This window comes from Bacidia gigantensis (genome assembly GCF_019456465.1).
Source record: "Bacidia gigantensis strain McMullin 20006 chromosome Unknown contig_255, whole genome shotgun sequence".
Lineage (NCBI taxonomy): Eukaryota > Fungi > Ascomycota > Lecanoromycetes > Lecanorales > Ramalinaceae > Bacidia > Bacidia gigantensis.
Genome location: NW_025408605.1, coordinates 1,603,384 through 1,619,180, shown reverse-complemented (window position 1 = coordinate 1,619,180; position 15,797 = coordinate 1,603,384). Strand labels below are relative to the sequence as shown.

At 50.6% G+C, this 15,797-nt stretch overlaps 6 protein-coding genes across 6 annotated transcripts; 4 read left to right on the top strand and 2 right to left on the bottom strand.

Annotated features, from left to right (window-relative positions):
* Window positions 1–193: 193 nt before the first annotated feature.
* KY384_007253 (uncharacterized protein) lies at window positions 194–2,695 on the top strand (the record flags this gene model as incomplete). The annotated part of the gene is made up of 2 exons (XM_044815744.1): window positions 194–2,259; window positions 2,308–2,695. The coding sequence occupies 2 exons, from the start codon at window positions 194–196 to the stop codon at window positions 2,693–2,695; spliced, it is 2,454 nt and encodes an 817-aa protein (XP_044667618.1).
* Window positions 2,696–6,242: 3,547 nt separating this feature from the next.
* On the top strand, window positions 6,243–6,819 carry KY384_007252 (uncharacterized protein; the record flags this gene model as incomplete). Its single annotated transcript, XM_044815743.1, has 2 exons — window positions 6,243–6,565; window positions 6,663–6,819. The coding sequence occupies 2 exons, from the start codon at window positions 6,243–6,245 to the stop codon at window positions 6,817–6,819; spliced, it is 480 nt and encodes a 159-aa protein (XP_044667617.1).
* Window positions 6,820–7,796: 977 nt separating this feature from the next.
* On the bottom strand, window positions 7,797–8,354 carry KY384_007251 (uncharacterized protein; the record flags this gene model as incomplete). Its single annotated transcript, XM_044815742.1, has 1 exon — window positions 7,797–8,354. One exon carries the CDS (start codon window positions 8,352–8,354, stop codon window positions 7,797–7,799), a length of 558 nt encoding a protein of 185 aa, XP_044667616.1.
* A 370-nt stretch (window positions 8,355–8,724) lies between these two features.
* KY384_007250 (uncharacterized protein) lies at window positions 8,725–9,727 on the top strand (the record flags this gene model as incomplete). Its single annotated transcript, XM_044815741.1, has 3 exons — window positions 8,725–8,748; window positions 8,799–8,909; window positions 8,960–9,727. 3 exons carry the CDS (start codon window positions 8,725–8,727, stop codon window positions 9,725–9,727), a joined length of 903 nt encoding a protein of 300 aa, XP_044667615.1.
* A 617-nt stretch (window positions 9,728–10,344) lies between these two features.
* On the top strand, window positions 10,345–10,997 carry KY384_007249 (uncharacterized protein; the record flags this gene model as incomplete). Its single annotated transcript, XM_044815740.1, has 2 exons — window positions 10,345–10,383; window positions 10,497–10,997. The coding sequence occupies 2 exons, from the start codon at window positions 10,345–10,347 to the stop codon at window positions 10,995–10,997; spliced, it is 540 nt and encodes a 179-aa protein (XP_044667614.1).
* Window positions 10,998–11,184: 187 nt separating this feature from the next.
* KY384_007248 (uncharacterized protein) lies at window positions 11,185–15,367 on the bottom strand (the record flags this gene model as incomplete). Its single annotated transcript, XM_044815739.1, has 8 exons — window positions 11,185–12,042; window positions 12,148–12,240; window positions 12,295–12,317; window positions 12,421–12,699; window positions 12,749–13,545; window positions 13,590–13,822; window positions 13,869–15,187; window positions 15,232–15,367. The coding sequence occupies 8 exons, from the start codon at window positions 15,365–15,367 to the stop codon at window positions 11,185–11,187; spliced, it is 3,738 nt and encodes a 1,245-aa protein (XP_044667613.1).
* Window positions 15,368–15,797: the final 430 nt, after the last annotated feature.

Below are 15,797 nucleotides of genomic sequence, written 5' to 3'. Positions count from 1 at the left end.
TTATCTCCGACATCCCTCAGGTTCGCCAAGACCTAGTGATTGATGGTACGGCAGATCGTGCTGCCTGTTGATCCATCACAGGAACAGGTTTAAAGGACAACCTTGCAGTTGGAAGGCCGCTCAGCTCAACACATACCGAGCACATAAACTCCTTCAGGTCTGGTGTCCTCCTCCTTTCGAATCAGTAGCCACTATGTTTGGCCGCAAACAGGTCCCAGAAGCTCAAAGGCAACCTTCCTCACAGCCACCCTCTCGTAGCCCATACAGCCGCCTACCTCCAGACAATGCAGACAGATACGGCGGTGGATCTTATGGACGACCTCAACCCTCCTCACAACCTCAGTCATACAACCCACCGCCATCGGAGAAGCACGATTCCTCCCGCGGGCATGCTAGAACCGCATCACGCAGTCGGTCCTGGCAGCTCCAACCTACCAAATCTCCGAAGCCTCAATTTCATTTCTACAACATGGTACCCGTATCACCCTTCGACTTTCCTCTCGAACAATTCAATCCCCAAGGGTTCTACATTGCCATAAACGACTTTGTGTTTACAGCCAAGCAGGATGAGGGCTTTCAACAAGGATACGTCGGACTGTCAGATTTTCAAAGATCATGGGCCGGCATTGCTCTGTCCGATACACTTTTCGTCACACCATTTGATCCGTTCCAAGAGGGGCAACACCATTTCCTTGGCTCTCTAGACGCAGAAATCTCGTTCGCTGGCAGAAGAGAAACGGACGTGCCGTTCGATCAAGATGAGTTACAAACTGCATTTACAAGGATGTATGAGAATCAGGTGCTCGCGCCAGGCGAGCGGATTTTGATGGATTGGAAGAGTCTGCCAATATTGCTGGTGGTGAAAGCTGTTCAGCTTACGGACCTATCTATGAACAAGCAGTCAGCCGGTGCCCAGCCGACAACATCTGACCCTCGCGTACGAGGTATACTTACGAACCAGAGTCAGATGGGCTTCTTTAAGGACCCAAAGTCAAAGGTCAATCTGAAGGCTTCGAAGAAAAGGGCCGCTGGAAACGCTATCCTGACTCCGGATTTCAAGTTCGAAGACATGGGTATAGGTGGTTTAGACAAGGAATTCAGTGCTATCTTCAGAAGAGCTTTCGCATCGCGTATATTTCCGCCTGGGCTGATAGAAGCGATGGGCATCCAGCATGTGAAAGGGATATTGCTCTTCGGTCCTCCAGGGACAGGCAAGACGCTCATCGCTAGAAGGATCGGAAAAATGCTCAACGCACGAGAGCCAAAAGTTATCAACGGTCCTGAAGTCTTAAATAAATTCGTTGGACAGTCAGAAGAGAACGTCAGGAAGCTCTTCGCTGACGCAGAAAAGGAATACAAAGAGAAGGGGGACGAGAGTGGTCTACATATCATTATATTCGACGAGCTTGACGCGGTATGCAAGCAGAGAGGAAGCGGAGCTGGTGGTGGCACCGGAGTAGGAGACAGTGTGGTCAATCAGCTCTTGTCAAAGCTTGATGGTGTGGATCAGCTGAACAACATTCTTCTGATCGGCATGACAAACCGATTGGACATGATTGACGATGCATTGCTGAGACCAGGTCGTTTAGAGGTTCACATGGAGATTTCCCTACCAGACGAGAGCGGTCGTGTTCAGATTCTCAAGATCCATACGGCTAAGATGAGAGACAGCGGCAACCTTGATCGTGATGTTGACTTGGTCGAACTTGCCGCCAGGACTAAGAACTTTTCAGGTGCTGAGATCTCTGGCCTTGTTAGATCGGCTACGTCTTTTGCGTTACAGCGGCATGTGAAAGTAGGCACAATGGCAGGTGTTTCCGACGATCTGGACACTCTGACTGTCAATTTGGATGACTTCGAGCATGCATTTGAGGACGTCAAACCTGCTTTTGGCGTGGCCGAGGATGAAATGGAAACTCTATTCCGTGGTGGCATCATACAGTTCTCTCCTTTTATCAACGACATTGTCGACGCCGGCCGATTGATAGTGAAGCAGGTACAGGATCAAGACTCTGCACCCCGCTTTCGAGCTCTGCTTTGGGGTCCTCCAGGCAGTGGAAAGACGGCTTTAGCCGCCAAGTTAGCTTTGGACAGCAGCTTTCCTTTTATCAAATTGATTACCCCGGACAACATGATTGGCTTCAGCGAAACTATGAAGACCAATCACATGCGGCAGATCTTTGAAGACGCCTACAAATCACCGCTCAGTATTGTACTCATCGATAATATTGAGAGCATCATTGAGTGGGTACGGATTGGGTAAGCACGCCTGGCTCTTGAAACTTGATTTACTCTAATTCTGTGTAGTCCACGCTTCAGCAATCCAGTCCTCCAGGCTTTAAAGGCAATGCTCAACAAACAGCCACCCAAGAATCATCGTCTGCTCGTATTAGCGACTGCAACAGAACGTCACGTCTTACAGGAGCTCAATCTGTACCAGTCTTTCGACCAAAAGATCGCAGTGCCAACAGTGAACAGCCACGAAGAGCTTGAATTCATTCTCGAGCAATCTCACGTGTTCAAGAACCCCACTGCTGCGACGAAAGAGCTTCGAGAGATTACCAGAAGCGACTCTGTTGGTGTTGGTATCAAATCGATCTTGTTGGCTATTGATACCGCCAAGCAGGACGATGACAGAGAGGGCCGTCTGGCATCAACGCTGGCAAGCCTGAAATCAGAGGCTGAATACTTGTGAACCTCCACCTAGAAAGCTCAGGCATACCCCTCGGTCAAATAAGACCATTCACGATGCATATTTCAGTTTCGTGCATCCTTTCAATTTGCGTTTGGTGAGGAAGGCCTTTCCAGGGAGGCAACTGCGTTGAGCCCACCCTAACCGCTGCCAATAGCGTGTTGGCAATATAACGGCGCTAAAGGGGGAGGTAACCAAGGGCCCTTTCAATTCGGGCGCATTGAAGTCGGGGTAACCTCCGGCGGCCCTTCCAGGGCCTTCCAGGGAGCAAATGCATTGAGCTCACCCCTATAGCTGTGACGTGGGCCAATCATATCTATGGGTTTCTTTCAACCAATGAGAGCCTTGCGCAACAAAAACCTTAATAGTTGATAACCCTCTATAGGGCTGAGGGTTGACATGGTATCAACCACCGAAATCGCAACAGTTTGCTCCCCCACCAAAACTACTGGCCCTCGCTTGAAACTTTCAATACTATGTCGTAAGGGTGTGTTCAGCTGTCATACAAATTTGCATTCATTTCCGTCCATGTGTTGCCGTGTAATGGGGTTTTCATCGGGGGATTCGCAGAGATGCGCCCAGCTTCGCTTAGGAAAGTTGACCTAGTGACCGGTCACTGGGTCAACAACAAAGCCGCTGTTTACCTACTCCTCCTCCTCCTCCTCGTTCTCCTCATCCTCATCCTCCTTCTCCTGCTTCTGTTTCTGCCACCGCTTCTGCTTCTGCCACTGCCACTGCGTCTGCTTCTGCGTCTGCTTCTGCTGATCCCTTTAATTCTGCTGCTCCATCTTTTGTTGCTCATTTTCTTCCCTTTTTCCATAGTTCTATAATGCTACATGGCTGTACGCTCCTTTCGCATCTGCTCTGGCACTTTTCTATCTAAGTAAGACCTCAGGATGAACGACATTAAATATACAGCTCTGATCGGTTTCGCTCATTAGTATACTTAGCCCCGATACATTGGTGAGCCTTGAAAGAGCTACCTATCATTGCCTGTAAGTAAGACGATTTGACCTAAGGTCTACCCCTCCAACGTTGAGTATTTGCCCTCGAGCTTTATTCACCGTCATCGCAAAGCAAACGCGAATTGGAAATTGTTTACGCTGGAGGATAGACGAGAATTCACCCTCAGTCGAGGTGAGGGTGGTCCGAAACAATATGCGGCGATGGCCATTAAATCTACCACCTATGTTCTACGCGTGACAGGCTCATCTCGAGGCCTCGGAACAACTTTCGCTCTACTCCAATCTCTAACGAGCAGCGTGAGCATGCCCCCCAGGCGGCATCAACTTGATAAGCTGTGTGTAACATTGAACGCAACGTGCTTCACGAGCCTGTTCCCGAACGTTGTAGTACATGCACCCGTCCGCATGAGGTTGGTCTTGCATCCCAAAGAGCTAAATGATCGCGCCCGTAATGAGACTCACGCAACTCATCCACGCCGCCCTCAACCTGCCATTCAAGTGCCATGGTTGGAGAGAGTCCTCTGAGGGCAAGCAGCTGCCTCGAGAGCAAGTGGACCCGATAATAATACTGGGCTCAGAAGCCTCAGATCTCAAGGTCCTATCAAGGAATTGCTAGACAACCAGAGGCAGGTTCTAATTGATTGGACTCGGATGACCACTCGCATAGCCACAACGAATCCGTATCTCATATATTGAATGACGAATTAAGATTGTTCTCCCTGAGCTGATCGACTGCAAGTGATCATTGGAAGTCGACTCTACGATGGATGTGGCTACGATGACTCACTTGCACACAACATGAATAAGCTGGCTAACGAAGCTATCTTCGCCGCCGGCTTGCAGCATTGGAAGATCGAAATCCGACAAGCCTGCAATGTCCTGCGATCAACCACAGCATTTCAAAGCCTCAATAGATCATGTGAATGGATTCCCTCGTGGTATTTGCGGCCTTTCGCGCTGAAATTGCAGCATTAAGTTCCCATCTTCGAAGAGGATCATTTTAGAAAGCCAAACCTTATGAACGACTATCTCATACCGTTCGTCCGCACCAAAATAGCTAATATCAATGCCTGCTCCAAGTCAACCTTCCCTAAAGCGTCCATTCCCCCCTTACCCCTGTCGTTTCTCAGCCCTAAAGGCCGTCCAAGCGGCCTCGCTAAACGACTTCATGCCCACAAAGGCCACCATGCCTGTGCCACATCCCACGAACGCCCAAAGTCACCATTCTTCAAGAGCTTCAGACCAAATTCTGAGGCAGCCAAATTGATGACATAATCACCACCATTCCACGGCGTAGGGACCAAGGCCTATAGCCCAAGAGATTCCCACACCGCTCAGCGCGGGAGTCATGTACGCATGCCTAATTAACCCGCTGCTCTCGAACCCATCTCATGCCCCTCTAGCACTGCCATTCATTGCCAACTCATCGCACATCCTGTCACCCCCAGATCTCCGTAGTGCTGCATCCTCCGAATTCCCAGATCTGCAGTAGATAGATAGATAGCGTAGCCATGATGCACCTTTTCCATCATGACCGAGGCTCTCCATCCCAAGTCGAGAGGGTCCACAGTGGGGGGGCTCTAGCTACCCATCACCGCAAAAATTCTCCCTTTCCATCGTCTCTGCTCTCGCAGGCTGCACCATCCGAGACGGCCACGCACAAACATGCACCACCGTCCCTGATATTGCGCTAAACCCAAACGAGAGATGCGTTATGCATATCACATCCCCCCTCCGTTCCCTCCCCCAGCCCTCATACGCCGTGCCCACATTCACTCTGTCTTGCTAATCGCACCAATCACCCCTACAGCAGCAAGTCACCTGTGCATGTAGCGGGTATCGGCGTGAAAAGCGGCGAGGGGTGTAAAAGCGGCGGGGGCTTTTTGGGGTGCGATTTACGGCCGTCGTGGGCGATTGGCAGGGTGCAGGATATGCAAGTGGAGGGGTAAGGGAGGGGTGGGGGAGGAGTGTGAGTGGTGGATTTTGCCGGGGATCACAGCTTTGGAGCCGGGCTAGAGCCGGCTTTGCGGCTTTTTTGGTCGGTTGGGGGAAGGTTAGTGTGGAGCTTGGGGATTGGGCATGTTGTGGAGCTTTGCTGGATGGGGGATGGTGGGGAAGGGCTGGGCAAGGGTTGGGTGAGAGATTGGGGAAGGGGGAGACGAGGAGGGGGTCATGGCGGTCTGGATGGTTATCGGTTGGATTGGAGTGTCAAGGCGGCGAGGGAAGGGGAGGTCAGAAGGGGGCAAAGGATCGATGATGTGAGAGGGTGATAGTGGGGAGGTCTGGGCTGGCGATGGGTATATAAGGAGGGAAGAGAGGGAGGAGCTTCTTCTTTCTTTCATATCACTTCTCGAGATTCTTGTGAAGTTTTCTGAGTTCGCTTAAGTCACTGTGTCTTTTTTTTTATTCACACTTGGAAGAATATTCAACTACACTTGAGCCTATCAATACCAGGTACCCATACAGATAGACACCAGACACCAGACACCAGACCGTTATCACTACTGTACTCGTCGTCTCTACCACCACACACACACACCACAACCTATCTCATCGACCAAATCCTTCTCCTTACCAAAGCCAAAATGCCGACTCAAACACTCTCCCGTTCGCCACCATCCCACCATCCCCGCGCCATGGCCACAGGCAAATCGCCATCAAAGATCCCCATCGCCTACCCAGCGCCCTACAAACACGTCACATCAACCACCACTCCCCGAATGGGCGGATCAAGCGCCAACACCTCCGCCGTACCATCACTAATGTCCGACAACGGCAGCAGCGGCAGAGGCGGAAGCTGCGACGGCGGAATGTCTGATGTCGATTTGCTCGACATGCTGGATATCAACCTCAGCCACAAGATCAACCCGGAGCCGTTGGATCGGGGGATGGTCAGGCAGGCCCAGGCGTGAGTTTTCCTTGCCTTCCAGCCAACCCTTTTCTGTTCAACAGCAAAATCATGGAGTTGGTAGCAAAGGAAAAAGTGACTGACGAGCTTTCTGCAGATCTGGCGAGTTGCGCGCCAAAAAGGCCGAACTTGAGGAGTTGCGAGCGACTGCTCAACGGCGATTGAAAGGCGCAAGGGCCAATTTCGCAGAGGGCGCAAAGGCTGCGAAGGAGGTGAAGAGGGATTTGGAATGGACACAGAAGAAAGTCAAGTGAGTATTGCCAACGTCTTTGGAAAGATGTGTTTCTTGGGATGTGAGAAAAGAAGCTGACAATTCGCTAGCACGCTCAAAACGAAAACAGAGCGCAAATACCCAAAGGAATACCGCAAAGTGCACGCACGATATCCATCGCCAGAGCACTGAGAACTCTCACGACAACAAGCATATAATGACCAAGGCGTTCAATTTCCTTGTGTACGACTTTCCCGGGTGTATATGATAACCACAGCATGGGATGTCGTTGAAATAAACCCTCGCTTAGCCGCCAAAACCCCTGACAGAAACGTCGGCGTATTCTGCCCCAGCGACCGGCTCTTAGGGCCATCGCCGCTTTTCCCACTCAAATTCCGACGCTTCTGAAGGGTGCTTACGCGCGGCTGGTGGGCCCCCTATTCGTTTCCCAGGCGCTCTGAGGGTCTGATTTGCTGCTCTGCCGCTTTGCTATTGAGCTGCGTGCTTCTGCAGCGCTAGGTAGGTTTGGGCTGGTGGGAGCAAAGGTCGCAGGGGTAGGGTGGCGAGAGGCCCTTTGTTCTGTGGCTCTGGGTGTCTTGGACTGACAGAGGCTGGGTTTTCGGTATTAGGGCGTCGAGCTAGGCCTGTTTTGCGTCAATTGCTGTGATTTAGACCAGTATAATGAGACTCTGAAGCCACACTTACCCCTCCTAGTGATGTTCTTGGCAAGTCGTTGGTATATGTGACCCAAAGGAGCTGCAATGTGCAGATGAGGGTCTAATAATAGGCTCAGAGTTGCTTGATTTCGTCCTTTTTGAGCTTAGTAGCGTGAGGCCCAGTGTGACAGCCAATAACATGCTCTGCTGGTCTCGTATTCCTGCATTCGTCGCGACCACAAATGGCCTAAATCCGGCTTTCAGTCATGTCTGACACTCCGCATGACCTTCTCGTATTCGAGATGCCCCTCCTGACTCGAGAGGACGCGTCATTTGAGTTTTCCCCAATGTCATATGTCATCGTTCATGGTTTGTTTGTATCCTGGCTCTTTGCCCTCAACCTCGCCCACGGGTCTTCAATGAAACTAGGGTCATAGTATGCAATATCCCCATTTTCCATTTTCACGCCTCGTCTCAAAGCTGGCAAGTCCAATTCTCCGTCCTCGAACCTTCCATATTTTGATGATCTGCCGTATTGATGATGTGGCTGGCCGAAGGCTCTTTGGTCGAATGCTTGATCCTGGGTGACCATGTCAGGCACGCGTTGGACTACCGTATTTTCTCGAAGACCTGTAGGTTCATGTGGTTGTGAGGCCTTCATATTTGGTTGTTGAAGAGCCGGCCGTTTTGGTAGTGCGTGATAAGCTGGCTTGAATTCCTGGGTGGAGGGTGCGACTCCTGGAGATGTCTTTGGCGCCTCAGAGTTGGCTTCATTGGACGAGTCGTCAAGCTTGCGTTTCTTCTCTAGATGGGGCTTGGTACCAAAAGATCCAAAGCCCATCGCTGCTGCAACGTCCATATCATCCGTTTGATCGGCATTGCTAGCCCTTTCCGCCGTGTCATCTTGCTTCGCTTCGGCCATTGAGTGGTGGTGAGCCTGAGATGTCCCTAGTAATATCAAAGCCTATTCGTAGGCTCATCCTTCAAGATTTCTAAGGCCTCTAATACTTCAAGATGCCATCATACATAAACTGGGTGCACAGTCTCCATATCAACACGCTCTAGACATGACATATGTCTTCAGTTGAGCAGCAATGTCGGATTTGCGTGTGGGTCGTGCTGTGTTCTACGCATTCAGGCTAGAAACTGCAGCAGGAGGACGATTTCCGCGGCAGCGGCCGCCGCCCCGCATCGAACCTTCCCCGCGGTAGCAGGCAGCCAAAAACATGACAGGCCGAGAAGGCGTCGACTACAGAGCTTCATAACGATTCAACGAAGAATCAACTTGCGATATGGCTCCGTCATCGTCACTTGTGGTAAGCTACTTTTGTTGCTGTTTTACTGAACCATCGCTTATGTCGTCCAGTCTAAGATCAAGGTGCAACTGAAGCTTGCCATCAGTCGTCTGCGGATGACACAGCAAAAAGATGCTGCCATAGCGAAACAGCAACGTCGAGCAATGGGTCAATTACTCGAGGTATGCTATGGTACTAGAACTGCGAATGCATACTAAGTGATCTGAAATAGCTCGGAAAAGAAGAATCCGCCCGCATTCGAGTGGAAAATATAATCCGATCTGACATTCAGACGGAGCTTCATGAGATCCTTGAGCTCTACTGTGAGCTCCTCCTTGCGCGCACAGGCTTGATGGAGGCAAAAGAGTGTGATCCTGGGCTAGAAGAAGCCGCAAAGTCAATCATATATGCAGCACCCCGTACAGAGATCAAAGAGCTTCATCAAGCACGAGCCTTGCTAGTGGAGAAGTACGGGAAAGATTTCGGGCTGGAAGCCGCAAATAATACAGTTGGAAAAGTTGCCGAGAGAGTTGTACGAAAGCTGAGGGTGGAACCGCCTAAGCAAGAGCTTGTGACCCTGTATTTGAAGGAAATCGCAAGAGCGTACGGTATTGACTGGCCAAAGGGAGACAACAAGCCTGACGTAGACATGGACGACGACGATGAGCCTTCAGGCGGTGAAGCTGTAAAGAATCTTGAAGACCCACTTACTACAGAAGAACTCAGCAAAGCTACACCTCCACGCGACATTGGTCCGAAGTCGCCTGTCAGCGTCGCCCCTCCCAAGCATACCACTGACAACCCAAGTCCATCGGTCAAGCTACCTCAGCCGCCAGACCTTAAACCAGGCGCGAAAATGACTGGTATGAAACAACGAGCATCTGGCACTGAAGCGAAGAGCAGTACCAATGGAGATTCAGAAGGTCAGAAAGATGTTGTGGGAGGGAGAATACCGGACGTAGACGAATTAGCAAAGCGATTCGCTGCGCTTAAGAAATGAAGACTCCTAAGCATCAACCGAAATGATACAATTAAAGATATTGCGAGCGTTCAAGAGCCGAGTCAATACACCAGTCCTGTTCACACGGGTCGACGACCATCATCAACCTTTGATGGCGACAGCAACTCAACAAATTACTCACCCCACTCGCTAAGATTAACCCAACGTTTGCAAATTAACTCGTGAAGTGTCAGAAAGTGAATGAAGAAAGCGACTAACACATGTCTTCTTCCACGATACTCTTTTCCTTCTCACTTTCCTCAACCTCAACACCTCTCCCGTAATTCATTGCCCTGCCTTCCAACGAGTAAGAACGTCCTTATATTCGTTGAAGAACGTCGAGTCTATCGACATTCTTCTCTTATCAACCTTCGTGTCGCTCGATACTTTTCTCTAAGGACTCTCTTCCGACTTCTGAGTTTCTACATCATCGTTCGAATATTTGCGCCAGTCCATCAGCAAGTGGGCTTTTTGAACATCAACGCCATATCTCGCTTTGCAAGTTAGTAAGTGTGCCTACCATACATCTGATCCTCCTCCTCCTGAAGCTGCACAAAGATAGAGCTGACCGTAGCCAGCGAGTTCAACACTCCTTTCAACACCTCCAAAATATCAAAATGCCAGCAGCCATCAAAGGCTGGTCCGACGCTGAAAAGGTACGTCCAACACCCTCATCTTTTAGCGCCCTTCACCTCCGTCCCCCAATACAACCTCTTCCCAAAGCCATCCCCCTTCCGCAACCCCCACTGACCCCCTCTCTCTCTCACAGGTCGCAGTTCTCCTCTCCATCATCCGCACTTCAGCCGTGACCCCAAAATGGAAAGAGTTGCCTCTTCCCGTCGGTCGCACCCTCGGCGCCACGCAGAAAATGTACGAAAAGATCCGCGAGTCCGGCGACGCAATCGAAATGAATAGCCCCGAGAAAGTCCCCGCAGCTCGCAAGATGGGTCCTCGTGGGGGTAGAGCAAATGGAACGCCTAGTCGTACGCCGAAGAAGGGAGCGAGGGTCAAGAATGAGGATGAGGAGGATAGTGGGAGTGATGGTACTTGGAAGGTTGGGAAGTTCAATGGCGAGGCTACGACGGCGGGCAAGAGGAAGAGGGGAGGGAATGGAGGGGGTAGGGGTGGGAAGAAGGGAAAATTGGTCACGGATGAGGAGATTGCCGGGAGTGAGGATGAGAATGTGGATGGGGAGGATTGGGGGATTGTGAAGAAAGAGCCAAGTACGAGTGTTGAGGCTGAAGAAGGAAATGAGGAGGTCGCTGCCTAGTAGTTTGTCGGGTCATCGTGTGCCTTGAGATAGCATGTCTACGATGCTGATGGAGACGAATGACGCAGCGCTGTATACTACGCGATTGCGAGAGCGCGCAATTTCACTAGCGTTGCGAACGTTTAGTACGCAGCGTACCGACATGAAATGTCTACAAAAAAAAACCACTGTTCCTCCTCTTTCCCCTCTACCGTGACCTATGCAGCCCAGCCTCCATCTTCCTCGTCTGGATCCTCCTCAACGCATTCGGCACTTCCCCCTCACCAACACTCCCTCTACTCGCCCCACTCGTCACTCTCCCCTGTCGGCGCTGCCTGACAGGATCCGAAGACTTCGTTGCCGTGTTGCCGAGCTGCCCAGTCCCTTCCCCACCTGCCTTTTCCTTCCCCTTATCTTCAGTGTCGGCGCCGTCACCGCCTATCCCCAAACTACCGGGACTAAACACCTCCCCCGCCTCACCCTTCTTCGAGCTTACACGAGCAAGAGGATCACCATCACCACGGCCTCCGCGAGGACCAGCATGGTGTTTCACAGAGAGTAAATCACGGCTGAGAAGTCCACCGCGGAACTCCATGGCCCCAACGACCAATTTCGCGAGCTCGACCAGCTCTTCGAGAAACTCGATGATCTCGGCCTGCGCCGCAGAGGAGGCGTTCCAGGAGAGATATTTGCGGCGTACGGCGGATTGGCGGAGGAGGTTTGCTGTCTTTGCCTCCTCTTTGTCTTTTTTGCTTTCGCCTGGGGCGGGTGAGGGGGTTGAGTTAGGGTCTGGGTATGTGGGGAGTTGGGGAGGATTGGGAGGGTGTTCTAAGGTAGACAAGGGCTGGGGGGATGTTGGATGAGTGGTAACGGAGTCGGGGTCCGGGCGTGATCGTATTGATTCTAGGACGACTTCGCGCACTCGATTTATCATTCGGAGGTGTGCGAGGCGGGCTGAGGGCAGGAATTGAGGGAGTGGAAGCTTGGTCAGGAGGGCGAATTGGATGGAGGAGAGGGTGAGGGTTATGGCGCCTGCTACGTTGCGACGGTATTGATAGAGTTGGGTCTGAGTGGAACGAGCGTGTTAGCTGTTGGGTTATGTTCTAGAGGGGGGTTGTCGGCGGTGGAGACGTGTGAATGGAGAGAAGAATATAGAAGGAAAGTCCCGTACGTTATATTCTTCAAGTGGACCAGAGCCGTATTTGAAGCGGAGGTAGATCATGTTTTCCATGCGATCGACGATTTCGTGGAGGACGAAGATCATCTGTCGCATATATTAGCGAAAGAGTGAAGCCGCCGGTGAACGTAGTTGACCCACCTCATTGTAGATGAGCGCAAGACCTTGAAATGAGCCTTTGAGTCGAGGCTCGGTTTTGCAGGAGGGAACTCCATGGAAGTCAACATCGTGCTTCATGAAAGGCTTGGTAGAGTTCCAAATACATACAGATTGTCTCTGCAGCTCCGAGCGAGCTATTAGCTTTTCCCGTGGCCTTCTCGAATCTCTTCAAAGTGCCGGCAGCAACGATGTCGATCTTTTTGCCCTCATCGATGCCAATTGCAATGCACTGCTCCATCTCGGAGATATGGGTCAAAGATGCTGCAATGGCTTCGACGAGGCGATCACGGGCTTTGACTGGTACAATGAAGATCTCGACGAGGACAGCGACGGCAGCGCCAATGAGAAAGGCAAGCCATCGTCTGAGAAAATTCTCCTTGTTTGTACCTATCCAAATTTAACATGTCTAAACTTGAGGTGAAGTGTGAGTACTCACCAGGAACCGTATGCAATTCATCTGACAGCGCTACAATACAAACACTGATGATACCCACCATGCCGCCCTTGGGATACTTCGTGCCAACTTGAACGTATACATATGGGATGATGCCAATGCAGATCATTATTGTGCAGACTATCTTGTTGCCACCGCGAGCCTCAACTAAGGCCCAACCCCAAAGACATCCTAGGGTGGTCCCAATTGACCTCAATATGGCGGTCGTTATGGATGTTCCTATAGATACTTCAAGGACGAAAACTAGCTGCAAAGCTGCCCAAAGCCCCCGGTTAAGTGAATACCACTGATTCCAGGAGGCAACAAAGCCGGGCCAGGTGACGAGCATAATACCAAATGCCAGCTTGAAGGCATAGAGCAGGTCTTCTGAGTCTTGTGCCCATTCGAGGGCATCAGCTAGTCTACCTCGTATCCGGGATAATGTTGACATCATTGTGCTACGAAACGCTGTGGATGATCCTTTCTCCTTGATGGCGCTTGAAGTGGCCTGCTTTCTTTTGGTCTTGAGTCCTGCATTACGCTCTAGATCGCGATCTCTTCCGATCAGAGGTTCAATGTCCGTTGTTGTATCTTCAGTACGCGACTTGGTCTTCCGGACCTCCTTTTCACCTCTACGGGTTGATTGTCGGCCTGAATTTGGAAGCGCTTCATCTTCCTCGCCAGAAAACAGCCATTTGGACCACTTAATCCGTGGTAGATAGAATCTAGGCCTACCATGGCGATTATTGAATTGGCTGACCAGATCTCGACCGTGCTTCAGCATATCTTCTATGTGTGAACTGCAAATGTAAGTCAAGCTCCTCCGCTCCGGGTAGAGCCTTACCCAGCTTGACGAAAGTTGAGCATGAAGGAAGAGATCAGAAAGATCTCCTCCCGCGGCATTATGTCAGGTTCTCTGTCACGAAGTCCCCCTAGAGCATTGGCTCCTTCAAGCGCCGATGCACAACTATTGTCAAATTGTAACATCGCTATTTGGAGATTTTCGATGTGCTTATCAATTTCGCCGACGGTGATGCTTTTTGGACATGCCAACCCCGTCGGCAGCTCTGGTACATTCTGACGGCTATTAGCCTCCCCGAAGCTTCTCTTTCGAAATACTTACGTAGCAATAGGCAGTGCATGTGCTGACGATTGTTATCTTCTCATCCAAGACTTTGCTCAGATCAAGGTACGGCTTTGATATTGCAGTGATAAGAAAGCGAAGGAGGCTGGGGTCAGCGGACTCAATTTCTCGCTTTGGTTTCAGAGTGCCGAGATCCTTGACAAATTGGTTTTCGGCAGTGACTTCCAAAGCCTGCCCGTTTTCTTCGTTGGTATTATTTGTTTCTTGTTCTTCCAAAGATGTATTGACTAGTTTGCTAGAGGGCTGTTTCTCCAGTTCCTCATCACCTGTAGACTCAGTAGAATCGAGCTTTTCTCCCACAAGTGCAAACTTGGATTCGCAAGCGTTAATGACTGCAATCGTACTCCCAACGAGATGCTTCATGATTTGGCTACTGATCGGCTTCATTTGTCCAGGAGGCAAAACGCCCCATGCAAGCTCGAAATTGCATTCTTGTTGCGCTGCCTTGCAGCCTTTCTGCTTGTTGCGGATTTTCCCTTTCGCAGCAGTCAGACTCTGCACATTTAGTATTTCATTGTTTGACTTGACGTGATTTGCTGTGGCAGATTTGCTTTCCTTGTAATGCAGCGAGGCTTTGCCTTGTACTCTATGTCGAGTCTTGGAAAACAATCTTGACACTACGGACAGAACGCGAGAGTGCTTGGGCTTGTTGATTTGCGCAGAGTCTGACGCGGATCCATCATCCAAGGTTTGTTCTTCAGCGAAGTTCACTACAAGATCCTGTTGATTCTGCGCGATGAAATAGTGTCCGGCATGTTGCAATGCTTTTGAAGTCTCGCTCAACGTCTCGATGGTAGTCTTACCAAGGAAACTTGCACTGAACTCCGGGAAAATACAAATATTGATCACCAAAATAATACCTACGGCAATCAAGATAGGGTAGAGAATTTGAGTCACCCCAATGGCTGTCACCCCTTTACTCGTCGAAAGAAGCGTAGAGGTAGAGGCTATTATGAGAAGCAATGCAAACAAGAACAAACGCGGATATTTTGAACGCAGAAAACCATGAGCCAATGCAGTAATTGCGTAGAAGATAGCTCGAATCGCAAAGCCTGCCTCAGGATTCTCGTGAATCACAAGAGAGCCAAGATAGAGACCGAACGTAGACCATGCGACACCCACTGCGGCACCAGAAACAGCAAGGATCAAGGCTTCAGTCATTTGCCCAAACCGTCTGCCAGGATGTCCGAACACAGTGGTGATAGCACCAAGGTAGCCAGCTCGTCCGAGGAGATGGCTGTCGCCACGAATGGGAGTGTGTCGACCATAGGCATCAACGTGGATAAGGGCGATGGCCACTGTCTGAAATGAGAAGGAGGGACGAAGTATTGAACGAACGCACCAAGTGTAGTAGTGCAGAAGACATTCTTCAGAATCCTTTTCCACAGATTGTTCTTCCACAGGCTATCCCAGATCTCCACCGCCTGCTTCGACAAATATTGGAGACTCTGTCCCCCAGACGGGCCATTGGACGTCATTGCGCGGGTTCTTGGTCGATAGAGGATGCATAGTAGCAGCTCCACGTAGTCAATGCCGCTCCAAATCCGAGGCGCGACTTGTGAAAGAGCTCAAATGCACTCTGGTGATTCAGCGCGTTCGAGCTAACTCCATGATCTTAAAGCCGAGAGAAACCCGCTGACACGCTAATCCACAAGTGGAATAGCATAACTGCCACCAGTATATTGCGGAGCGAATTCGTATTTGAATACATTCGCATGATATATTCAATCAAGCAAGTCTATATAGTCAGACTATCTATCATCATATCTAGCCATGTCATAATTCCATGCAGATAGGAAATTCGACTTCTCGAATCTCTGCGCAGCTTCCGCTCGTGAGACTGGTGAGAACGACTTGCCTACCACTTTCTCCCGTCATTCTTACCCTCCCACACTTGTGCTTGCACCC